Below are 26,583 nucleotides of genomic sequence, written 5' to 3'. Positions count from 1 at the left end.
TTGGCCGGAGAACATTTACATCTCCACCAGCCTAAGACTATCCGTAAGCAAGAGAAAAAAAATTATCATTAGCCGCAATCATAATCACCAGGGCCACAAAATAATTATATATTTTAATTCATTAGAGTTTTAATAGCTCAAGGGAAAAGATGATTTTTCTTACATTTAAATAACTGTAACTCACAGAAATATCTGGCTTCTGAGCCCCTGTGATCCTCAGCCAACTACATGACCTCAGTAACTAGAAGCTTGCCCTGTTATCATCTGAATCAGCCCTTGCCTTACCCCTCAATCTCCCAGCATAGCACCTGCCTTGTTGTCTGAACTGGACACGGCCTGGCCACTTCTCCCACCAACAGTCCCCTGCCTCTTCCTCATTCGGACAGAGGACACAAATCCTGGACTCAGTCTGACCCTTTGCCAAGGAGACTTGTGCCCAGCCTGTCTTGTCATCCCATGACACAGCCCAGGTTTGTGTCTTGGGTTCCTACATGTAGCTGTAGCTGGGGCTTTCACAGATGTATTACTCTTAAACTTCTGGAAGTCAGACGCTCCAAAATGGTCTCACTAGACCAGAATAAAAGTACGGCAAGACTGCATACCTTCAGGCGGCTCGAGGGGTGAATCCACTTCCTTCCCTTTGCCCAGTCTGGAGGCTGCCCACATTCCTGGCTCGTGGCCCGTTTCCTCACTGCACCACTCCAGCCGCTGCCTCCCCTTCCCTCTCCCTTTGATTCTCCGTCCTCTCTCTTAGAACGACCCTTGTGATTATATTGGGTGCATCCCAATAATCCCAGATAATGTTCCCATCTCAAGACCCTTAACTTAATCATATCTGCAAAGACCCTTTGCCATGGAAGGTACCATATTCACAGGTTTCAGAGATTAGGATGTGGACATTTGGGGGGGGCATTATTCTGTTTACCATAATTGCCATGTCAGTTTTCATAACATACAGATATCTTCACTTTAATCATGGGGACAAGCCCAGAGGGCTCCTCTTATCACTTCTCTTTACATTCTGTTCCTTTTCCCACTGTATGTTTGGTAATACCATTATCCACCAGCTCCCCTAGCTGAAAACCTAGGGATGCTCTTGCTCCCTGCTCCCATACTTCCCACATCCATTCTCCAGAATCCACCTCAGAAAGGCCACCAGCTCCAGGCATCCCTCCATCTCTGTTCTCCCTCCCGGGCTGAGACCCTCGTCACTCCTGCCTGCACTCTGGGCATGCCTGTTGCTCTCTCTGCCACCTCTCTGCCCCTCACCGTCACCCCATCCTCCGCACAACCACCAAAACCATCTTTCTCAAGCACAGCTTTGGTCTCATCACCCCCTGCTGAAAAGCGTCTGCTGGCATCCCACGGCCTGAACACCCCTTCTCAGCCTCACGTCGTGCCAACAACATCCCGTGGCTGTTTTCTTACCTTCCTCCCACACTCTATACTTCCCACCTGCTGTGCTATATGCTTTCACTCCATTAGCTACTCAGAACACCTCGAGAGTCATCCAGATACACCCTCTTCTTGCCTCTGAGACTGTTCTTCCTGTCACGGTCCTGGGAATGCCCTTCGAATGCCCTTCACTTATCCTTTGCCTGCAAAATTTATTTTAGTCCTCACAAATCTGGAAAGGGGTAGGTATTATGAACTCTTTGTTACAGATGGCCAAACAAGCAGGGCATCAGTTAATGGGCCCCAAATCAAACATCTAGCAAATGGGAGGGCTCTAATTAGATAGGAGGTTGTTGTCTCTCCATTTGCTGGAGTCCAGTGGGCTGCTATATTATTACACAAAGATGATCTGATTGTTTGAGCTCTCATTCTTCTCTGAAATTCCTTCAGATTTCCCTTCGTTCCTAAGGAAACAAAACTAAGATTTTGTAGTGCGGCTGCCATCCCCAGGCTCCCCGCCAGCCTATTCTGCAGTCAGCAACAAGAGTTGAGTGGTCTTTGAAAAATGCAGATTTGACCCCGCGATTCCAATGTCCCTACCTGGCCCAAATTTCCTTAATGGCTGACTTCCCACTGCTCTTGTAATGATCATAAATCTCCTCAAGGCGTCTACATCACTAGCTGCCCAGCGTCATCTGACATCACACACCCCGGCCCTTATTTCTCTACTCTGGCCTTATTGGCTTCCTTTCCAGGCCTTGGACCCCCTAGACTCCCCCTTGTCACATGGCTTTGCACATGCTGTTCCTTCTGCATGGATGTTCTCCTCCCTCTTCTTGGCAATACTGATGATCTGATTCAAAAGGCCAAGCTTTTCTCACAAACCATGTTGCCTCTTCTCTAAACATTCAGCATATAATCCAACAAAGAATCTATTAACACATATCAGCAATATCTTATTGGGCAATGCCATTAAAAAATGAAGGAAATTGGTTCTTATTATCTAAGGACTCCAAGATTGGCCCCTGGCATTTTGTGACAGTGACATGATTAAATAGTCCACTCTTAACACCGTCATTCCATTTTGGATGCTCCTTATACTTATACTGTATCTCATGTACCACCTTGCCAGATACAGAGCACTTAGTAAACTTTTCAAATATACTTATTTTTGGTTGATTAATTGATGGGCAAATATCGATTATTCATTACATGTCTTTAAAAAAAAAAGTCTGGCATGTTTTCTTAAACAACTAAACATGCAGCTACCATAAAATCCAGCAACTGCATTCCTGGGCATTTACCCCAGAGGAGTAAGGACTTGCACTAACCAAAAAACCTGTACACAAATGTTAATAGAAGTTTTATTCATAATGGCTAGAAACTACCCAGATATCCTTCAATGCGTGAATGGTTAAACACACTTTGATGTTCCTCCACTGGTGAACGGATAAAGAAGATGTGGTACACACACACACACACACACACACACACACACACACTGGAATCTTACTTGGCCATCAAAAAGAATGAAATCTTACCATGAGCAACAACATGGATAGAGCTAGAGTGTATTACGCTAAGTGAAACAAGTCAGGCAGAGAAAGACAGTTCTCATGATTTCACTCATAATGTGGAATTTAAGAAACACAACAGGTGAACATAGGGGTAGGGAAGGGAAAAAAAGATAAAAACAGAGAGGGAGGCAAACCATAAGAGACTCTTAAATACAGAGAGCAAACTGGGGGTTGTAGGAGGGGAGATGAGTAGGGGGATGGGCTAAGTGGGTGATGGGCATTAAGGAGGGCACTTGTTGGGATGAGCACAGCGTGTTATATGTAAGTGATGAATCACTGGGTTTTACTCCCGAAACCAAGATTACACTGTATGTTAACTAATTTGAATTTAAAAAAAAATAAATTTTAAATAAATAAATGCATACATCCATAACATATGTTTGTACATCCATACTATGGAATACTACTCCTCAGTGAAAAGGAATGAATGTACAGGAATACACACAGCAACGTGGATCTCTGGAGAACCCTGCTGAGAGAGAAAAACCTATCTGAAAGGTTATAAGGCTGATATTTGCCATATTCTTGAAATGGCAAAATGATAGAAATGGAGAACAGATTAGTGAGTGCCTGGGGCTAAGAGGGAGGAGGTGGGAGGAAATAGGTGTGGCTATAAAAGGACACCTTGAAATATCTCTGTGGTGTCTGAAATGCTCTATCCTGGGGCGCCTGGGTGGCTCCGTTGGTTAAGCGTCCGACTTCGGCTTAGGTCATGATCTCATGGTCCGTGAATTCGAGCCCCGCGTCGGGCTCTGTGCAGACAGCTCAGAGCCTGGAGCCTGTTTCACATTCTGTGTCTCCCTCTCTCTCTGCCCCTCCCCTGTTCATGCTCTGTCTCTCTCTGTCTCAAAAATAAATAAGCGTTAAAAAAAAAAAAATGAAATGCTCTATCCTGACTGCCTCAATGCCAGCATCTTGGTTGTGATACTGTGCTATCTATCGCTCTTCCAGATGTCACCACTGGGGGAAACTGGGTAAAGGGACACAGGATCTGTCTGCCTTATTTCCTGCAAATGCAAGTGACTGAACAATTATCTTAATTAAAATTTTAAAAGAATCTGTTTAATAAAGTATGTATCCTACCAAGATGTTCACAAGCCCAGAATACCATAGTGCCATAAAATTTCTTCTCTTTATTTTTTTTTTAAGTTTTCTTCACATTTATTCATTTTTGAGAGACAGAAAGAGACAGAGTGTGAGTGGGGGAGGGGCAGAGAGAGAGGGAGACACAGAAGCTGAAGCAGGCTCCAGGCTCTGAGCTGTCAGCACAGAGCCCCACGCGGGACTCGAACTCATGAATCGCGAGATCATGACCTAAGCCAAAGTCAGATGCTTAACTGACTGAGCCACCCAGGTGCCCCTCTTCTCTCTTTCTTGATGGTTGTTTGTTATTTATTATTACTAAGGATTTTTCTTCCCTTTTATTTAAGACATATACAACACTGATCACGTTCAGGCTGTTTTCAGCATGGAGGTTTATTATTTTGTTTATTTTAATTTTTTTTAAGTTTATTTCTTTATTTTGAGAGAGAGAGCATGAGCTGGGGAGGGGCAGCGAGAGGGGGATAGAGGATCCAAAGCAGGCTCTGCACTGACAGCAGCGAGCGTAATGCAGGGCTTGAACCCACGAACCCTAAGATTATGACCTGAGCCAAAGTCAGACACTTACCTGACTGAGCCAGCCAAGCACCCTGGAGGTTTATTATTTTAACGTCTTTATTCTTTACACTCCCTGTTGCCTTTCATACATTACTCTGTGTTTTGTTTTCTTGTCCTGACCAAGATACTTTTATAAACTGTGGGTTTTCACTTTATTCTCTGCAGTACTGTAACAACAAAGTATAATAATGTCTTTATTATATTCACAGGTGAGGGAAAAGTTTTTAAAAGTAGCACCTCTGCCACCTGCCACATTAGATGTCCTTGTCTAGTCTTCAAGGTTCCATGAGCTCAGTGTTAGTATTATACTTGAACAAGTTGTCATTGTTTGAAAACCTTGGACTGGCTGTTGTTCAAATTTTTATTCGGTCCTTTTCATCTCTTCACTTCTCCGCCAAAGTTTAATACATTCTTCTGGTATCACCCTTACCGGATTTCCACTCTGTTTTCTATTACCTTTGCCTCATGTGGTTTATGTAGGATTTGGCTTTTTTTTTTTCTTTCTTTCCAATTATGGGAGTGATTGTAAAAGTCCATATTGTAATACAAATGTTTGCTCAGAGAGCCCGTGACTGCTTTGGAATTTTGAGGGAGAATAGAGCAGGATCAGTACTGCATTTAATTCCTTTTCACACTTTAATGGGACATTTATTTTTGCTTTCTCTTTCAGTGACTAGAGAACAAATCCGGGGACATATCACCAACCAGGTATTTCCTCACTTCTCATAAATTATAATGGAGAATTATGTTTTGGATGTTAATAATCAAGCATTTGTAAATATGGGGGAAAAAGGCTTTGCTAATTATTGGATATGAGCAATACACACGCTCTTGGTTCTGAAAACAAACAAATTGGTCATACATGGATGACCATGTACTTTCTTTGTCCCCCATCTCATTCCTTCCCTCTGCACATCCACCAGAGGAAACAGTAGAGAAATGAGACTCTGCGAATTCTGATTCGTAAGCTTCCCTCTGAACATAACATGACCTCTGCATTGATAATATCATGGCTGCAAATAGATACTTTTATCTACTTTTCCCTTAGCTGAAGTGACTCTCCTGTGTGATTTTCCCAAGTTTTAATTTGCCCCGCTGAAAGTCACTCCCTCCCAAACAGTTCAGAACAGAACCCCTAGCAGTAGAAACACACAAGTTGCTTTCCATTATGGTCTTTGATTTCTAAGCTCAATGAGCCAATGTCTTCCTGGGTACGTCCCTGTTTTCTTATCCAATCTTGTTACTTTTCATTTACGAGTAAATGAAATCACTCCTCTAACTGTTTTAGGGAGTTGAATAAAGCCACCCCTGAAACCAAGGGAGGCCTTCCCAAACCCTATCTTGCCCCACCCCGCCTCCTCTTTAAATAGGCCAAGAGGGCTGTCAATCTCTGAAGGCTTCCTGTTCCACCAGACTCCAGGAAAGCAGACAGCAGTTTGCTCAGGCTCCACTCACAAACCCAAATCTCCATGTCTTTTGTTTGGTTTGGTTTTCGTAGTTCTCCTCTGGCATAAATTATGACTCACCCTTGCCAAGGAGAAGAGTGGTAAGTCTACTTTTATACCAGTCAAGGGTACATTTTCCAAAGGCTTCTAGTGCCCTCCCAAATAAGTTCCAATTCTAGTCCCCATTGTCATTCCACCCAAATTAAGTTCTAGCTTTACCTAATCTGTGCCAGATGCCCAGTAGCTCATCAAGCTCTAAAAATAGTGAACTCATTTGGCTAATGTACTATTGTGCAAGTTCAACCGGCAACATTTAATGCTGAGCAGGTACCATTTTGCTTTTCATGTAATTGGAAATGTTGATTCACAGTAACAGCCATCTTAATACTTGAAAATGCTGTCATTGTGCAATGGCAAGACCAGTTAGCTATTTCAAATAGTTTATTTGCTTTTCGAGCTTCATTTCTTTATCATTGTATTTTCAATTATTTGTATGTGCTCAAGTGGTTTGGTAAGGCTGACAGCAGTTAACTGGTAAGGTTTATTGCTACCATTTTTATTTATTTAAGTCACACAGGGAATACTTTTTCTTATAAAGAGACCTGTTTATTTTATTAAGTTAACAAGTTAGAGCAATTGATCAAGAAATATATTAAGGCCCCCTTTTATGGGCAGATTTACATTTCCTACATTTTCCTTCATTTTACATGTGGCTAAACTGATAGAATATGTAGACACCAAAATAGAACACCAAATATTTACTTGTAATCTGAAACACTGATTAGTTGCCAGATGAAATCACAATGATTTCCAGGCCCAGTAAGAGTGAAATTCTTTGGACTGACCATAATAAGGAAGAGTCTTAAGTATATTCGTTATACAGTCATTCTTTTTTTTTTTTTTTTTAATTTTTTTTTTTTAACGTTTTATTTATTTTTGAGACAGAGAGAGACACAGCATGAACTGGGGAGGGGCAGAGAGAGAGGGAGACACAGAATCGGAAGCAGGCTCCAGGCTCTGAGCCATCAGCCCAGAGCCCGACGCGGGGCTCGAACTCACGGACCGTGAGATCGTGACCTGAGCCGAAGTCGGAAGCCCAACCGACTGAGCCACCCAGGCGCCCCTACAGTCATTCTTAAAACAGATAGTTGTATTGTTCAATCAGTGTCTGCCAGCTGGTATTTCTAATTTTACCATAGAATTTCTATTCTTTCTTCTCCCAAGTACAGAAGAGCTTTCCACTCTCAAGAACGCACTGGCAAAACAACTCAAAGAGACATCTCACACCTCTAATTTATCTAATTTTGGCAAAGAACCAAGAAATGAAGTCACACCCCTTCTTTAATCCCTCCGCTACTCCCAGAATCTGGCTTTTAAAAAACAAGTTTGAAAACTCATTTTGGACAATCAATACAGTGTTCTTCATCAGAAAAGAATGTGAAATGGAGCACTGTTGAGCATTAATCTTTGCCCCTAAATCCTTCCCAGTGGGCACTATAGATTGTGTAATTAAATTGAAATTGAAAATCAAGTCCTTTTTTTTTCCCCCATTAAGCAAGCTCTGAGTTGCACACCAATGTGAGAAATCAGGGCTGGAGTGGATGGAGAGCTCCAGCCTACTGGCCAATCGCCAGCGTGCGTTTTTAGCCCACAGCTATTTTACCACACCTGAGCTCTGAGAACAAACAACTATTTGAGTTCTCTGGAGGGAACGCTGGATTCTTTCCTGTGTAATTCACTGGGGAAATTAGTATGCTTTTTTAAAGTAACTTGTTAACGCAGCTTGTTTACGAGAAGAGGACAAAAATGAGCAGTGATCCGTTTGGCAGCTCCTGTCCCAGAATGGGATGAAAGCATGACCCATTTTTTCAGCTGTCTTTTTGGCAGTTCAGTGCTGCAACAATTTCCTCTCTGAAAAATGCTCCTTCTAGAGATGAAAATCTCCTGTAGGTTTTCTGAATATTTTTTACTATGGGAGATTAAAGATAATGCTTTAAAATGCTACCTCAAATACCTTCAAAAGCCAGATCAGAATATGGCCGGTACCGAATGGGAATACTGTACGTGAAACCTTTTAACTGAATTGGAAACGGCCTTCTTATATGGTGGGCAGTTGAAAACCGCAGTAAATTAATACCTTGTGTGTATGCCTTTTTGTATAGGAGATCATTGAAACCCATTGGGAATTAATACACAGCTAGGTGACAAAGAGGGGCTCCATTTCTTGTGGAGAGGACGTGCATGTTGGAAAGAACATGCACACCCGGGTGCTGGCTGGGACAAAGGCTCACCTTCGCTGAATGCCTGGTTCAGAGAGAGCCACCACCCATAGGTGTGCCGTCAAAGCTGTGCGTTAGCTCCCAGGGCTGTTGTAACAAACTACCACACACTGGGTGCTTTCAAACAACGGAAATGTATTGTCTCACAGTTCTGGAGGCTAGGAGTCCAAAAACCAGTGATCAGCAGGGCCACATTCCACGAGAAACCTACAGGAGAGGATCCCTCCTTGCCTCCTTCCGGCTGCTGGTGGCAGCCAGTGGTCCTTGGCGATGCTCGGCTAGTAGCTCCATCACTCTCTGCCCCTTTGTCATGTGGCTTCCTTCCTGCGTGTCTCTTCTTTTCTTCTAAGGACACCAGCCGTATGGGGTTGAGGCCCACCCTAATGACCTCATCTTAACTTGATAACATCTACAAATGCCCTCTTTTTAAATGAGGTCACACTGACAGGCACCAGGAGTCAGGACGTCCACGTACCTGTCTGGGGGGACACGGGTCAGCCACAAAAAGCTGGGGACCTCAGACTGATCCTCAACCCCATCTCTCCCTGTGACCACTGAGCACTTCCGATGTGGTCTCCCATCACCCCTCCATCCAGCTCCTCCAGTGCCCAGCCCACAGCCCCTGCTTCGGCCAGACCCTCATGGAGGCGCTTGTTCGGCGAGGCTCTCCTGCTCCTGTCCACATTTTCCATTCGTCCTCCATTCTGCTCCTCTTTGCTTCCTAAAATCCCAACCATCCGCATCCCTCCTCTGCTGCAAAACAAAAATCAAACAGAAAGACTTTCCCCACGTTTAGTGGTGATTACAACCCCTGCCTGTGCATCATACTCACCCTTGGAACTTTATTAGCACAAACCCTGAGGCTGCACTCCTACGCCAGCCCAAGAAGCACTGGATCCCTGGTTGGGTTCAGACACAGCAGAACCCTTAGACCAGACCAAGAGGGGTCATGTGCTTTAGAAGACCCCAAACATCGCAAACACAGAAATACAGAGACTTTTCTTTCCTTCTCAGCGTCATATTTTAAAGTTTGACAATCAATGGAGCACACACAAAATATGGGAGCACAACAGGGGAGTACGACAGAGCGGCTGAATCGGGCCGGGTCGTCAGATGCGGTGGGGTTGGGCTGGGGGATAAAAAGCACGCTGTGCCCTTTGAAACCAGAGAAGGAGGGGATGCGGTAGCCTCAAAGTAGCCACCCCACATCCTCTCGGGGCGGGGGTGGGGGAGGATGTGGAGGCAGACAGTGCTCCTGAGGTAAGTGTCCTTCTGCCCTTCCCTCTGCTTAGGACACAGGTGGAGTCGGGGGTACGGTTTCGGGTGGTACTTAGAACTGCCTGGCAATCCCAAGGTCCGAGAAGTGGGGCGTGAGGTACGTGACCCATTCCCGCCATCCCTTCCACACCCCACCAAGGAATCTGAAGAGCCTGAGTCATCTGCCTCCTTCATGGCAACGGGTCCAGTCTCCCGCCTGAGTACCACTTCTGCCCTGCCTTCCTCCTGAAGGTCCACGAGCCACTCAGGCCTCTGGTGGCAGGTTGGCTCTCAGGGAGAAGGGAGGGCTCCTGTTACTGCCAGGCCCAGAACAGTCCCTCTGGAGAGGCTGCAGACCCTGGGTGGAAACAAGGGTCACGTATCGAGTCCTGCTTACCTTGAAACTTCTAAATATTTAGACGCACAGTATGTGGGCCTCCATGCCTACACTTGCTCTGGGCAACACAAATGTTGGGAATGATTCTGCTCAGATATCTGCGGCTTTACAACTCAGTATGTGATTCTCATAAAAAGCCAAGATTGAACCGTGTGGTCTACGGGATAAAACCCCAACCTTTGAATATGAAATCCAAGACCCTGTGACCCCCACAGTCCTTTGGACAGCACGCTCCCCACCTCCCTAGATTTATTTCCCATTCTGCTCCTTTATGCAAAAATGTTGTGTGCTATATAAAACTGTTCTACCAGCATACTAACCCCTCTTCCTGCACATGCAAAATTTACTCATATTCCAAGACATAACTCAAATGCCTTCCACCAAGCTTTCCTTCGTCACGTAGTGAAGAATAATCTCTCCCTCGTCTATGGTCCCATATTATTTTCCAGCTCCTTTGCTACAGATCCTTGCATTTTCTACTCTATTTGTCCCTATGATGTTTGGTTCATTTCAGTATCCACTGCTAGACCTTGCACATCATAGGCACCCAACCAAATGTTGGTCAGTTTAAACCTTCCAAGTCAGTAAATTGTTACCCTGGTAGTCAGAGGGACTGCTAAATGTGGGCGGTCCACTCCCCATACACTGGACTGCTCTAAACTGTTGTGTCATTGATTTTTACAAGGCAGGACCCAAGTGTTGTTCTTTGACCTCCCCAGCAAGGAATCTCAGCCAAAAACAGAAGGGACAAGCTAAGAATGCACATGGTCTCTACGAATAATGGTCACACTGTCAGAAGAATGACAGAATTGAAGGGCAAGGAGACCTACACCTCTATTTTATCTTTATGTCCACATTCCATAACAGCCTGTAGAATGTTAAATGATTTGCTTGGGTCAAGACATGAGCACCTGACTTTTTTCTCGAATGGAAGAATGGCAGCGCCATTCACTGTCACCTTTTCAGTGTAGCATGAACTTTATAACTTCTAAATTTAAAGTGGGATTACATTACCTCGCACTATTCTTATCAAAATGGCCATGCACTCAAGGAGACAACTTTGACCTAAAGAGAGTTTCTCACCGCAAGTTCAGCACTAATGGAACTAGTGAAGATCCCATGACCCTAATTCCCTTTTAGGAGTACCTTCCAGAACCGGAAGTTGTGCTTTGTAAAAGCTATCCAATTTATGAGTCTTTCTAAAGAATGCTTGAAAGCAGGACTGAAATGCTCCAAAAGTGGTAGCATGAATAGTGGCTAAAAAGAAGGATTTCTAAAAGATGGTTTTTATCAAAGGTCAGATGGCTTCCTATCTAGAAAATACTCAGGTATAAATGTCACAAAGCTGGGGCTCGCCTCTTTAATTGGAAACCAAGAAAATCAAAATATTGTGTAAGGGTTTCTGAGGAAATAGACAAGACAATGGTCTGTGGAAATCTACCGTAAAGACAAAGGGAGAATGAGAAAATGGCCCTCGGGTACTTTAAAAGCCTGAACACTAAGAAGAAAATAATGATTGAGATCAAGAAAATGGCTTATTAGCAACACTGCACGATTTATTAGCAATCAAATATGCAGATAGTTCTCCGTTCACTCAAAATGCCTCTGAATAATTGTGACCAATAATTGTGCTACTCACTTAGTGTTCCGTGTCTCTTATTTGTCACAGCAAACCTATGAGGATACATATTTTAATCTCCTTATTATACAGGTGGAAACTCAAGCTTGAAAGATTTAGTAATTTTTCAGGTTCTGCTATGCTTAGCACTAAATTAATAATAATAATAATGGTTAGCATCGTTCTTAGGTGCTTAACGAGCTTTCTGTGTGTAGGCACTGGGCTAAATTTTACATAAAATTATCTCATTTAAACCTCATAGCAGTAATCTTGTGTGATAGTTACAAACCCAGGGATTCATGGTCCATTAAGGGAAGTAGCTTGCCCGAGATTGCCCGACACCAGGATGGAAATAATACGACTCTACCCTGTAAGCACCAGCCACGAGTCTATACAGGCACACAGCTGGTGAGTGGCAGAGCTGGAATCAGAATCCAGGTAGAGGGACACCTGGGTGGCTCAGTCAGTTAATCGTCCGACTCTTGGTTTTGGCTCAGGTCATGATCTCATGGTTTGTGACATCGACCCCCACATCGGGCTCTGCCTGCTTGGGATTTTCTCTATCTCCCTCTCTCCCTCTGCCCCTCCCCCATGCGCTCTCTCTCTCTCTCTCTCTCTTTCTCTCTCTCAAAATAAATAGGGACACCTGGGTGGCTTAGTCAGTTAAGTGTCTGACTTCAGCTCAGGTCAAGATCTTACAGTCCGTGAGTTTGAGCCCCATGTTAGGCTCTGTGTTGATAGCTCAGAGCCTGGAGACTGCTTCAGATTCTGTGTCTCCCTCTCTCTCTGCCGCTCTCCTACTCATGCTCTCTCTCTCTCTCTCTCTCTCAAAAATAAATTAAAATTTTAAAAAATTAAAAATAAATAAATAAACATTAAACAAAAAATTCAGGTATATATCATTCCGAAATCCTTCCTCTTTGCTGTTGCTCTATACCGATGCCTGTCCTGGAAGGTTTTCTATTAACTAAATGATCCCACTCATGACCACCCTAATCAGCACCCCAATTTTGACACTAATGCTGAAGCAACTGGTTATAAGACCCTAGAATACAGATATTTATGATGTAATTTGTTTTCCCAAAGCATTTCAACAATCAAGATAGGCATATACTCACTCTGGGGTTCCTGTTAAGCACTAAATTACTTTTTTAATTACATAAGTGAAAAATCAAGAGAATCTAGTCTAAGAGAAAAACTATCTTTCACCTGAAAAGAGATTATAAACTGAAAAAAGAAAAGTATACACGGGATAGTCTGCTGCCCCTGGCAATATTCCTCAGCAGAGCCCAAGCAAATACCATGGACATAAAACAAGAAAGGAAGTAGAAACCTTTATTCTCACCAACTATAAAATGTTCTTTTATTCCTTTATTTTCCAGAAAAGTACCTTACTTCTAAACACTTGTTTATAAGTTCTTCATTCTTAGTAACAACTGCATCATTGTATATGTGCTCGTGGGAGAAAATGTGTGATATTGAAGCTCTGTGCTGAAAATGTAGCATCTCTTGCACAAAAATAGCTAATTTACCATCTAGTGGTTTTATTTTTATTTTATTTTTGTGTTTTAAGAGAGAGAGCACATAAGCAGGGGTGAGGGACAGAGAGAGAGAGAGACAGAGAGAGAGAGAGAGAGAGAGAGAGAGAATCTCAAGCAGGCTCCACGCTTAGCACAGAGCCCAACATAGGGCTTGATCTCACAACACTGGGATCATGACCTGAGCTGAAATATCGGGATGGACCTTTATCCGAGTGAGCCACCCAGGTGCCCCTTAAATTTTTTTAAAGCTCTATGCCCAACATGGGACTCAAACTCAGGACCCCAAGATCAAGAGTCACATCTTCTAACAACTGAGCCACCCAGGCGCCCCTTTACCATATAGTCTAAATGAATCCCACTACCTAAGATGCCAGTGAAATATATTCCACGGATGATTTTCTAGTCAATCTGTTCCCCTTCCTTTTCTTCCCCTCTTTGGAGTTTTTCTAATCCTATCCCTCCCTGCTTGCTAACACTTGTAGCTAAAGATGAGTTAACTGGGGTCACTGAAGTTTTTCAACCCAGCAGATTGTATGAGCAAATTGGTTGGCATCATTATAGCAACAGGTGTCAGTGGCCAAGTTCTAGTGGCCGGGAGCACAATTAGCAGAGTTCCCCAACTCAAACACCTCCTCCGGGTGGAATGTCTGTTTTGCACTTCTAGAGTTAAAGCTTTGATCAAAATGGGCCACAGAGCCAATCTGGCATCGTATTTTAATGTATACTCGAAAACACGGGGGGGGGTTTTTGGTCTACCTTTAAACTATTTTATCCGTATTATTCCTTCTCCTCATGATAAGGAACTAAGGAATCAAGTGAAAACTTGAGACCTTGTGGTAGACAGCCGTAGACCTTAAGTAGTCAGCATTTTGAGTAAAAAGTTGCTGGTTGACGTTAAAAGTTGTGTTTTAAGAAGTAGTGATCAGGGATCAGAAATATGTTTATAAATTTAAACATGTTTATAAAATTTAAATATGTCTATCTTTATCAGTTTGAATTTCACTATTTCCAATATTTGGCCATAATACATATTTCTAAAAGCCCAAAAAAGAAACAAATAACAAGAAACGGTCATTAATACTAGGCCAATTCTGCAGAATCTATGTTATATATATGGTTTAGATCCCTCAGGGCAGATCACCTGGGTATCCATCAAGAGATTTCTGGAGTGCCTGGGTGGCTCAGTCAGTTAAGCATCTGGCTCTTGATTTCAGCTTAGGTCATGATCTCATGGTTCGTGAGTTCGAGCCCCGTGTCGGGCTCTGCACTAACCGTGCAGAGCATGCTTGGGATCCTCTCTCTGCCCCTCCCCTGCTTGGTTTCTCTTTCTCTCTCTCAAAATAAATAAATAAATTTAAAAAGAGAGAGAAAGAGGTTTCACTTTTATTTTGTATAAAATTTTGTGTGTAACTGTATTTTGCTGAGGAAATACTCCTTGGTCCTTGTCAGAATCTCAGGAGTGAAAGAAAGTGTCTTGGAGAGTTTTTCTACCTCTCAGTAGAGAGAGAAAGTTATCCCACTTATTTCCTTTATTATGCATAAATTGAAACCAATTTTGTTTCAACTTTATTTGTAAAGTAGCACTTACCAGAGAACCAATTTCTGGGAAAGAAAAGATATAACAGACAAGTAGTGAAAATTCAGAGTACTGGTAAGGATCGTAGTGAAAGCTACCTTGTCCTTATTATCCTCAATGTGGAAAAAGTTATTATCCACAGAATTGTTATGTTTCATTCCATGGTCAGTCATCAAACAAGGAAGGAATAAACAAGATTCTTCACTGTTTCATCACGAGTATGCGCCTTGCTCAAAATGTATTAAAGGAGAGTATTTTCATGATGCTATTACTGAATAATTAAATTAGGCCAATGTTCTGTGGATGTGGAATAATGTAATTTACTATGTTGAATGATTAGCCAATCAGATTTCTCTCATTTTCTAAGGCAATGGATTGACTAAAATGTGACCATAAACAAAATAGATTTTATTAGGCATAATCTACTTTGTAAACAAATGAAATTAATTCTTTGCCTGACCTAAAGCTTTGAAAATGAAAGACCAAAATTGAACACATGCTTCCAATTTTGGTTCTGTTACTAAGATGACACTTAATATAAAAGTTACAATTTAACTTCCCCTCAAGTATTCCATACTTGATACTAAATGACTCTTAGAAATATGTTCATCAACAGATGGGAGCCACTTATGGCCTCATAAACTCCAAAGCAAGTGAAATTATCTCCGCCAAATAGAAAGATTACAAGAAAGCCTCATCTGGTTATCTCAGAGATGATTAATGCATTGCATGTTGGTTCAATGGTACAATGAATATTGACACATAATCACCCTTCCTATGAGAGAAATACGGAAGAGACGAATGCTAGTGGTCTATGTTTTTAATCAATCACTAAGCAATTTCAGCACGTGCCCTGTGTTTGGAGCTGAGCTCAGTGTGACAGAGGATGTGGAGGTAAGTGCCAGCACAGACCCTGTTCTAAAGGGATTGTCTCTCTTGAAAGAGAAGACTAGCATCCCTCAAGTGCTATGTGTGGATAACAGAGTGTATTATTACTTACTTGCATATTAACTGAACCAGTATAGATACTGTTGGAGTGCGGAGAAGCCGACGATCGATGAAAAGTGGCCAGGGAAGGATCATGGAGGACTTGAAACCAAAGTTACTTAGATTTGATTCAGCAGGAAATAGAATGTGCTGGCAATGAAGCTTTTGGAATTGAGAAATGACCTCAAGAAAATTAGTGTGGAATTTTCTTAAAACCATATCCTGTATTTTCCTTTTTGCTCTGTCTCCAGTGGTACCAGCCACCAATCTGTCTCCAGGCTATTCTGCTTCCACTCCTACCAGGCCCCCAGTCCATGCTCCACTTAGTCGGGAGAGTTTTATAAAACATCAGTTCACATCATGTTATCACCCTGTCCGAGACCTCCGGTGGCTAATATTACACCTCTGATGAGACCCAAAGTCCTTCCTGTGATTTCCACGATCTGATTTTCCTACAAGATATGGTCCCACGCTCCCCTTTGATTTTATCTTAAGTCACTGTGCCCTTTTTGCGACAACCACACGGGTTCCCCCTGCATCCTTCCACCTGGCCAGGTGCATCCCCAGGCGAGGACCTTGCACTCGCTGACCCTGCCTGAGATGTTTGTCTTAATGACCTCTGCTCCAGCAGCTTCTCCACAAATAGATCTTCTCTAGATGTCTATTTAATGTAGTCTCTCCGTTCTTCCCACAACTCACTCTATGTCACATGGCTCTGCTTCAGCAATTGTTTTCTGGTTTATTTATTTGTTTATTGTTCATATCTACCTTCACCCAAAGAACATAAGTACCATGAGAGCAAGACCCTTGTCAGAGTTGTTTGCCCCAACATGTTTAAGAGTTCGCATATTAGATGCTAAATAAATACTTCAAATGAATGCCTTGCTTAATTAATTCTACTAGCAGGCAATGGCAGTAGTCTAGGCATGAAAAAATGTGTATAAGTGTCTATTGATAGTGAGAATAAACACTTTAGATGGAAAAAAATGAATAGAATTTGGTACCTGAGTACAGGAAGTGAAATAACAAATTAAGACAAGATCCCCAAGGTTACTGCAGAAGGGTGAGACTCTCGGCAGAAATAAAAAAGTGGTGGTTAAAAGCCACATTTCATGAGTATACACCACCTATAAAGCATGATGTATTTGTTCCATTTGATTTCCACAACTCTATTAGGTAGGCCTCAGATGGGAGGTTGAGTCGGCTACCACCGAGTTGCTCAGTTAGATGTCCTATTCCAGTGAGTGACATTGATTTGGCAGAAAAGTATTGGTCTGATAGCCATTGACAATTGCAAGTAAAGCAGTGTGTGTATATTCATCCAAAACCCACTGTCACTAGTCAGCTTCTCCCTATGGCCTTGGTCCACGTTTCCTTTCACTAAAGCAGACTGAATTCCTGGCAGGGGTCAAGATAGGCAAACTGACCTTCTGTGCCAATTAGTATAAATATATCTCTCCTCGCACAGGAGGGAGCATGCTCTGAACTGGGGAATCTCAATGGATGGAGCCTGAGTCACAGATGAGGCAAGAGAGTCTTCCCATTGATCTGAGAACTGGTCTAGAAGTACAAGTCTTGTCTCTGGTGTTCACAGATGAATGATGCTCGGAACTATCCACTTTCAGTTATCATACTGGCTACAGGCTAGTAACTAGTGGCCTTCAGTTATGGGAGACCTTCAGAAAATTCCCCGTGTGGAGCCTGAGACTTCCCCTGTTGGGTACATTTTTTCCCCTGTTTGGAGAGTAGGTGGAATGAATAAGCTGTGATATTATTTCTGAGCAAGGTACACCAAGATGTGTTTGTTCCTTTCAAGGAGAAGATTACAGAATTGTATTCAGGAAAGGGAGGTGATGATGCCATCTCTGAAGGACCTTCAGAGAATTATGCTTGCTTGCTTTATGATATCAGTGTCTCTATAAATAGGTTAGACAGAAAATCCTGTTCATCAGTGTCTGGATGAGATTTGTGGTTGGATATCAACAGCAGCCCTGTTCCCCCCCTTGGCATCGCTGTTCCTAGGGCTCAAGTAGCTTTGGGCTAGTAGGGAATGGGTGGAGGAAGAAGCATTTCCCCAGGTATATGCCGCTTCCAGGGACTTGGACTCTGCCTAAAAACAGCAACAGAAAGCGTTGGACGGCCCCCAGCACCACCACCCCCCTTGGCCAGTGTCACAGTTGCACTTACCCAGGCTGGGCTGCAGATGGCAGGCGCCTCTCTGTGATCCTCCCATGTCCTGTAGGAGCTCAATCTGTACCAGCTCTGGGGAATGAGGTTGTATTGATACTGAAGACTCCCAGCCTCAGGCCAAGGGATCAGGATCAGTGCCGCTCCTACCGGCCTCATGAAGAAAGGGTGACCAAAAGAAAAACCCATGGCCATGACCATTGATGCCTCTTAGTATCCATTTCAGTGACATCTTGAATCAAGTACAGTCATCTTCAGGAGAAACAACTCATTTTGGAAACCCCAAAAGGCTTCAAAATTTAGATTGAAATAATATTCTTAAGATAAAACTGATAAAATTTATCTTAGTGCACGAAGAGATAAGACCTACACATATTCATTTTGATCAACACTTTGTTTTGACAGAGATCCGCTCATTCTGACCCCCTCATATGGTAACTCACTCTACTGCCCCTCGCCTCTCTGTTCTCCTGCTTTGCTATGAGTTTATGTCTTACATTCTTCCTTTGCATTCCTCCTCAGACTGAAATCCCAAAAAGAAATCCGTGTCGGCATGGCCTCAAGATCACCATGGCATGATCTGGTGCCCATGGCAACTCTCTGTTCCTAGTACAGGGCCCAGGTAACCCATGGTAGCACCAACGTGTGAGGTGCCTGCTCTAGACTGAGAGGGTTGGGCCAGGCTTTGGGGAGGCAGTCTTGAGGAAAGCTGAGTTGTCAAATATGCAGGCAAGTAAGCCAGAGGGGCCTGTGTGTCACTTGAAGGTGCTGACCCAGGCAAATCTGATCTGGGGCTGGCAGATGCTTAACCAAATAAGACAAATGGAATGTGTTCCTGCCAGTGTCACTGTTGCTTGCACAGTGTGGCCGTTCCCAGAACTCAAGTAGCTTTGGACTGGTAGGCAATGGGTGGGGAAGAAACGGGCCCTTGCGTGTACACGGCTTCCTGGGACTGAGTTCTCACCATGCTGACACCCTCTACTCCACCATTACCTTGACTCAGTCATTCTCTTGGACTCTGCTTCTCTTTAAGGCTGATGTTATTTTTTTTTTCTCTTTGCCAATAACGAGCCAAACCTCTCCATGTTTTCCAGTCTAGAGCCAGAGGGAAGATGGATAAATAGATTTAGCTAGTCACTGTCCACACCTGAGCAGAGGCTGTTGCTGCACACTTTTTCACTGGTGGCCAGCTAGCCTATGGATAAGCTGTCCTTAAAAAGCAGGTGCTCACTCCTAATTGGTGCTTATCCCCACCACTTCTTAGAGGAATAGGGCCTGTTGCTGTGGTCATTTCACTCTGAAGTTGGGAAGGCCGGCATTCTGGATGAGCTGTCCAATGTCACGGGAAAATCAAGAAAGACACAGAGACAGGATGCATTAACATTTTGGAGGAACCAACTATGTGGTCAGGAACTGTACTAGGTACTTTAAAACTGCATTTATCTCATTCTCAAAAAGACTCCTTTCCTCTTGCCATCAGAGTGTCAGAATCAGAGGGCTGAGATTTTAGGATACATCTTGGGTAAATGGGTCCAAAGAGAACTTTTGTTCAAAGTTGGTTCTAGGTCACGGGGCTGCCTGCCCCGGGCAAGAGAACTCTTACAGAGTTCTCTTACAGAACTCTACGTAGCCTAGTTCGGCTCCATAGGACTAGGTTCCATCTGGTCATAAGGTGCTCCTTTTCTCAGCCTTATTTTATGCGTATATACACAAACTCATTGTGAACACTTCCAAAGGGCAAGTGACACTTCCAAAGAACAAGGCGTTGGGATCCTGGACCCCAGCCCATGCCATCACTTCTATTTCAACATGTCCAAGAACAAATATTAGGATTCTCACTTTAAAAATGGGAAAACAGAGAACCAGAATGTTAATTGACTTCCTGTCACAACACTGGCTGTGCCTTTGTATATTCTCTCGTCTCTTAATATCTCCTTGCATTTTGGCCAGACTTCCAGCGACTGCCAACACCTGTGACTCTGCCTGAAGTTGTCTACCCTGGCCTCCCATAGAGCAGGCGAGAGTTGCCAGACCTCTTCCCTTTAGGAGCCATCAACCAAGGCTGATGGGATTTGATGGGATAACTCTGGAGCTTTGAAAGTTCCCCCAGTGGAACAGAAATCCAGTTCCTACTGTGCTAACTTGCTTAAAAATTCACCCTATGCTCTCTGCCTTCTCTTCCCTACCTTACTTCCCTACTGTCCTACAAGTATTTGTTAGAATCAACTCTAAATTAGCAACTTACACTCACATCCTTGACTCAAGGTCTGCTTCTAGGGAAACACAAATAAAGACACTGCCCTAAAAGGTGGGGAACCTGGTGCATCTGGCTCAAAATTCTTTATATACTTTATACTTTATGCTTTCGTGATCTATCCAGCTACCGTGTTCCTGGCTTCACAAAAGCTTTCTTCTCTCTTGCGCTTCCCTCGCCATCCCATGGAAGCACCCCACCCCTCTCCTCCACTGATCACCCATGTCTCTGACCCTCCCTGGTCCACCCCAAGTCAGTTTCCAATTCTAGTGTCACCTCATGGACTCATTTCCTTTGCTTTCTAACCCATACCTGTAACACCACCACCTGCTCCCATAGAAGGAATGAAAGAGGGAAGGAAGGAAGGGAAGAAAAGAGAGAGAAAAAGAAAAGACAACACAAAAGCATTCCAACCCAGGGCAGCGGGCTCCTTCTCCCCATCATACTCCCCAAAACCAGAGCAAGAACTGTCTAGCAACTGCATTCTCTAGAAGAAGGTATTGGAGTCAAGGTTGCCTCCCCCCATGTCTCCTCCAGAACTCTCTCATACATACACATCTTTGTTGTTATCTTCAACTCAAGGGGATGAGAAGCTGGTTGACAATTATTAATTTTTAGAAAACTAAACATTAACATATTGGAGATATTAAGGAGCCATATTTCAAATCTATTAGATATCGAAAATTCCAGTGAAATATCAAAATCCTTGCAATGAAACATCCAATTATTCTACCTCTTTTATTGCAAATTGACTTTATTTGTGACTCTCATCCACACTTGACATGTGCAGGCGCACCTAGAAGAAAAATTGTGAGGACCAAACATTCTGAATGCACATTATCATGTTGCAGCTCCTCATTAAAGTTTTGAGTTTCTTTAAAAAGCAAAATGTTTTGCCATTTCTTCCTGGGATGGACATAAAGAACTGGAATGTGTTCCTGACTTCTCCAAACTCACTCCACAGAGTGACTTTGGGCAAGTTATTGCACAAGTATTTTTATTTATCCATAAATTTAAAAACAATAGCCTCATTCTCTCAAGATAACTTAGAAGACAGATAAAATGATAAATCTATAAAAGCACAATTGTCTCCTTGTAGAGAAGCCTTATCTACTTACATACATTGAGGTTATGTCTGTTTTCAGCTTCGGATGGTCTTGCCAAACGAGTGAGCAGCCCTGTTCTTGGGAGAAACTTCCCCGCTGATGACATTTCACTACATCCTCAGTGCTCATATCTTAATTTTTCTTAGCTTTAACAGGAAAGAGAGAGAGAGAGAGGAATTAAATCCAAAATTGAAAGAACTGGCAAGTGCAATTATAATTTTAGTCCTTGCATGCAAGGTGACTATAGAAATTAGCTTGTTGGCTCAGCTGAAATAGCCTCACTGCTGAAACTATTGTTTTGTGTTCAAGCAGCTTAAATGATTTGAAGGTTGCAGCTTAGAGAGAGCTAGAATTCGCTAGTTTCTCTCTTTACCCTCTAGCTCCAAGTGTTCATTATTTCTTCCTGTGACTGTAGTTGTGATTTCTTTTCCTCTGTTTTCTTTCGCTGGCTTTGCCACCACTTCCATTGATCTTTTTTTCCTTCCCATTTCTGTCTCTCAATTGTCCTCTGCCCTCTTTCTTCCACTCAGCTTTATCCCCATTGAACATTTATCATAGACTCTTAACTTTGTTGTGTTTTAAGTGAGAGAAAAGAGGAGAAAAGGATGTCAAAAGCAGAGGAAAACCAGTGATATTCACCTAGAAAATACTTGTCACATAGAGATGCTCATAAATAAACATTTAAGGAATAAATCAATAAAATATCTATCATTTATAGAGAACATACTTTGTGTTAAGCACTCTACACATATTTCCTATAATTCTACACTGCAAGGGAATGCTGTTTTTCTCTCCATTTTAGAGACAAGGAAACTGAAGCTTAGAAGAACTAAAATAGGTTAGGCAAGGTTGCTGTGATAGAAAATGAGAGAAAAGGGGCACGAAACCAGGTCCTCATGATTCAGAAATTCTGGTTCTCAACTGCCATGCTCTCTTGTGACAGACATATGCTTGGTGCTTTACTTACATCAATTCATTTAATGGGAATTAAACAAGGAGTAAATTACTTGATATATTGTGCAGCTGAAAAAAGCCACAAATGAGTAAGACTGAGGTCGGAAGCACAGCATTAGCAATAGCTTTGTCAAGTTGGGCCTGTTACGTCATCTCTCTGAGCTTCGAGTCCTTCATCTGTAGAATAAACATATCCATGTCTTGTCTTTGGGTTGATGCAGCAGTTAAATGAGCTTGCTCCATTCCCCCTGGCTTTTATACTGGGCAAAAAAAGTGAAGGAGAATATTCCGGAGAGAGAAAATAAGTCACAGAGACAGGAAACAAATGATTTTGCACAGTCCACACTTTCTCCAAGAAACCCTCCCTGCCCTCCAAACTGGATTGAATGCCCCTTTTTAATGCTCTCCTGGCATCACTTTCTTCCTGTCTTGCCACCTGCTATAAGTGTGGTAATTCTTGACTGTCTTTTCTGTATCTCCCTCCCCTCCCCTGCCCCTGCCCCTGCCCCTGAGGCCGCTCCATACTAGCAGGGACCAGCTGAGACTTAGCTGGCTATTCCTCCAAAATGCAGCCCAGAGCCTGGTACACAGTTAGTGCTCAGGGGACATTTGATCAGTGAATAACTGAAGCTGAAGAGTAGGAGATGAGGATAAGAAGGAGACAGGGAGGATGGTGCTGGACACTAGGATTGCATGATCACACCGTTCCCAACTGTCCCGGTGTCCTCGTAGAAACGCAGTCAGTCTTCACCCCTCATGTAACTGAGCCATCAGTTTCCAAAGCCCTTGGCCTACGACTTGAGAGAAACAGCTCTGGGACAGAGGGGCCAGGCAGAGACACGCTGGTTTGCATCCTCAGAAAGCACCAGCTTTCAGGCATCCCACCCACTGCTCTCCTTGCCCTTATTAACCACTAGAAATAACTAGATCTTCACGACGGTATGAAGACATCTAACTGCAATCATATCTAGATTGAAAATAAATCACAAAAGATGTGTTCTTAAAAGTAATACTGTGCAATTAAACTAGAAAACTATCAAAACCAATGACAGGAAGGGACACATCTAATTACCAATATTATCATCATCAACTTTATCTGTTAATTGCCCATCAAGGTCCCCCCACAATGGACACAGGCACCATGGATACTTTTTGAGCCCAGAAAAAAAAACTGGGCTCATGAGTTGTCCTTCTTCCCAAGCTGTGTGCCTTAAATAACTTGCTTAATGTTTTTGAGGCTCCGTGCCTTCATCTGGGAAATGGAAGTGGAAGATTATCCTAGCAGTAGGTGATGGTGTGTTACGGGTCTGACACGTAGCAGGCACTCAAAACTGGCAGATGTGTGATCACCATGACTGCTCTAACTAACGCCTTCTAAGGCCCATAAACTCGGGTGGCACCTCTACCAGCCAACAACTTCCAAATCTGTATACTCCGCGTCGGAGTCCTGCTACTGAGACCCCTATCTCTCAAGGGCACCTCGAACTCAAAGGGTCTGAAATTGAAGGTAGTGAATACTTAAACCACCCCATAGCCTTCCATGATATCTGCTACTCCTATTTCCCCGGTCTGGGAAATGGGGGGCAGCATTCCTTATGCTTTTTTTGCCCCCACTTGTCCACTCTTCCAGTCTGATTAATTTCCTGAATTTGCCCCAGATAATTCCCTTTTCCTGCATTCTTACCTCATTGTCTTGGCTCCTCTCCTAAGGGACAGTCACAGTTGTCTTCTCGATGACCCCCTACCCGCAGCTCCACCTGCCCACTGCTGCTAGAATGTTCGTTCCAAACCCCTGCCTTGTCGAAAATCCCTGCCATCTACATGGTAAAGTCTAGACTCTTTATATGTCATGTACATGTCATCTAGACTCTTTATATGGGCACAAGGATTCACCCCACCTGCCTCTCCCTCTAATCTCCATCTGTCCCCCAAGTGTCTTCTCCGTGTCAGCCTGTACTGTCTTTCCTATCCGTGACTTGTTGACCTGTCAACTCCCCAGTATCCTCCTAGATTCATCTCAGACATCACTTCTCTTTGAAATTTGCCCCAAAATATTTCCTCAGAAAACCTAAGTATTCTTGTCTCTGTTCCCTGATACCTTATGTATCCTTTCACTATGGCAATTACCACATTTTTTCATAAACTGCTTATTTTTGTAATGTTTATTTATTTGGGGGGTTCAGAGACAGAGGGAGAGAGAGAGAATCCCAAGTAGGCTTTGTACTGTCAGCTCAGAGGCCAGCATGGGGCTCAATCTCACAAACCACGAGATCATCACCTGAGCCAAAATCAAGAGTCAGACCCTTAACTGACTAAGCCCTACCCAGGCGTCCCCATAATGTGCTTATTTTTATCAATACATTTAAACTTCGACTTCCTCAAGAGGCCATACAATTTATCTATTTTGCCTTTGTTTATACAATGCCAAACACAGCATAGAGCGGTAGCTCAATACATGCATTATGAATGAATGATCAAAGTCCTTGAGTGACATGATAGCACAATAGCAGATGAAGTCGTACCGAAGTACACTTGTCAACTGCATAAAGCCAGTGTGTGTCAATTGCCTGAGTACAGGGAACTACAGGAATGATCATTGTTCTTCAATTAAATTCAAAACATATGTTTATTCGAGAGACTATTCTAGATACTAGTGGAAGTTCCATAGACTTACAACACTGCACACTGACCTTTAATAAGTTTAAAATGTATGGGAGAGGGGCGCCTGGGTGGCTTGGTCGGTTAAGCGTCCGACTTCGGCTCAGGTCACGATCTCGCGGTCCGTGAGTTCGAGCCCCGCGTTGGGCTCTGTGCTGACAGCTCAGAGCCTGGAGCCTGTTTCAGATTCCGTGTCTCCCTCTCTCTGTGACCCTCCCCCGTTCATGCTCTGTCTCTCTCTGTCTCAAAAATAAACGTTAAAAAGAAAAATTAAAAATAATAAAAAATAAAAAAAAAAATAAAATGTATGGGAGAGATAGTCACCTAAACAACCGACTCTAACAACTAACCAGGGTAAAATGAAAGGTGCTAAACAAAAGGCTTAACACCAAACCAGGTCAGACTTGTCGTTACCCCCTGCTGTCGCACTTCTGCTCCCCAGGCCTCCATTAGCATGCTGCTGAGCCTTTGCCGCTATGGTAACCGATTCATTATGTAATTCATTATGTAATTATGTGCTTAATGTATTTTTCCCTGTAAGAATATTAGCTCCATGTGGGCAAGGATCACACTCATCTTATCCACCCCTCCATCCCTGGCATCTACCCCGCTACCTAATATGTAGTAGACCCTCAATGACTTCAGGGGGAGAGAGGAAGGGCAATTAATGTCAATGTTGAGGAGCAGAGAAGACTTCACAGAGGATGTATATGGACACAGAGGCCTTAAAAACTAACAACAGGGCCCTCAAATTTACTGCACGGTTCATGAAAAGTCCGTATTTTTTCCCATTAGGTTTCTTTGAACACTCATTGTTCTCATCTGTAGTGATAATATCTTTTAACTAACTTGGCAAGCATGTCCATTCTTCAAAGGTATTTATGGAAAACTATAGCTCTCTGCCATAGTTTACAATTTGGCTATGCCTAAAAGAGTTTCCCCAGTGAGAAAATAAAATAATGATGTGAGCTGGAATAAATCACTCTTTTCACAGGTGGCACAGACTAAGTGCTAATGCTGCTGTGAAGAGAGCAGAATCCCTCGCTGGAGTCCTGGGCGGTTTTCAAGGAGACAGCAGGATTTTTCTGTCAACAGGATTTCTATAAAATCTAAGAGATTTGGAAAGTTCTAGCAAGGGGAAGAACATGAGTGAAGGGTGTTGAGAGCCCGATGGAAGCAAGTAGAAGACAGCATGTGTCGAGATGGGAGCAGAGCACAAAGTGACAAGCCCAGTGGTGACACAGTACCGATGCCAGCTAAGGAATCCGGTCTTTGGTTTATATATAGTTGAGCCAGTTCCAGATTTTAAAGGGATGAAAAGTTAAAATGTTTTAGGAAGACTATTTTGGCAATAATCTTCAGAGAAACCAATTAGTAGGATACTAAAGAATATCCAGTTAAGAGGTAATAAATAAAAAAGATTTTTAAAGACATTATGAGATGTAAATTAACCAATTTACTTTCTGATTGTTAAGGCATCTCTCAGATTTTGTGAGTGGGTGGCCAGAATGTAATAGAACCATTTCAGAAATAGAAAAAAGCGCAGGAGGAGCCACTTTGAGAAGGAACAGGAGACGTTTGGCTTTATAGACATTCACTTTGAGGACAAGCAGAATGAGGTGTCCTGAAGGAAAATGAAGATGTAAAAGTCTACTCTTTTTATATTATCATCGGCATTATGATGATGGTGGTA

General features: G+C 43.0%; 1 protein-coding gene and 1 long non-coding RNA gene across 8 annotated transcripts in view; one reads left to right on the top strand and one right to left on the bottom strand.

The window, feature by feature from the left end:
- Positions 1–26,583, top strand: part of CHST9 (carbohydrate sulfotransferase 9) — a 243,544-nt gene that overhangs the window by 209,084 nt on the left and 7,877 nt on the right. For all 5 annotated transcript variants that reach the window (XM_019465490.2, XM_019465489.2, XM_019465488.2 and 2 more), the window contains one exon: positions 5,302–5,339. In XM_019465490.2, the coding sequence (XP_019321035.2) occupies positions 5,302–5,339 (38 nt within the window). The remainder of the gene's footprint in view (positions 1–5,301; positions 5,340–26,583) is intronic.
- LOC109276464 (uncharacterized) overlaps positions 18,602–26,583 on the bottom strand; it is a 66,348-nt gene continuing 58,366 nt past the window's right edge. For all 3 annotated transcript variants that reach the window (XR_008422249.1, XR_008422248.1, XR_002084685.2), the window contains 2 exons: positions 21,291–21,424; positions 18,602–19,013 (listed from right to left, as the gene is read on the bottom strand). This is a non-coding gene — a long non-coding RNA (uncharacterized LOC109276464). The remainder of the gene's footprint in view (positions 19,014–21,290; positions 21,425–26,583) is intronic.

This window comes from Panthera pardus, unplaced genomic scaffold (genome assembly GCF_024362965.1).
Source record: "Panthera pardus isolate Hobbes unplaced genomic scaffold, ASM2436296v1 HiC_scaffold_15, whole genome shotgun sequence".
NCBI classification, from domain to species: domain Eukaryota; kingdom Metazoa; phylum Chordata; class Mammalia; order Carnivora; family Felidae; genus Panthera; species Panthera pardus.
The sequence above is the reverse complement of the archived record's forward strand: the minus strand, read 5'-3'. Positions and strand labels throughout refer to the sequence as shown.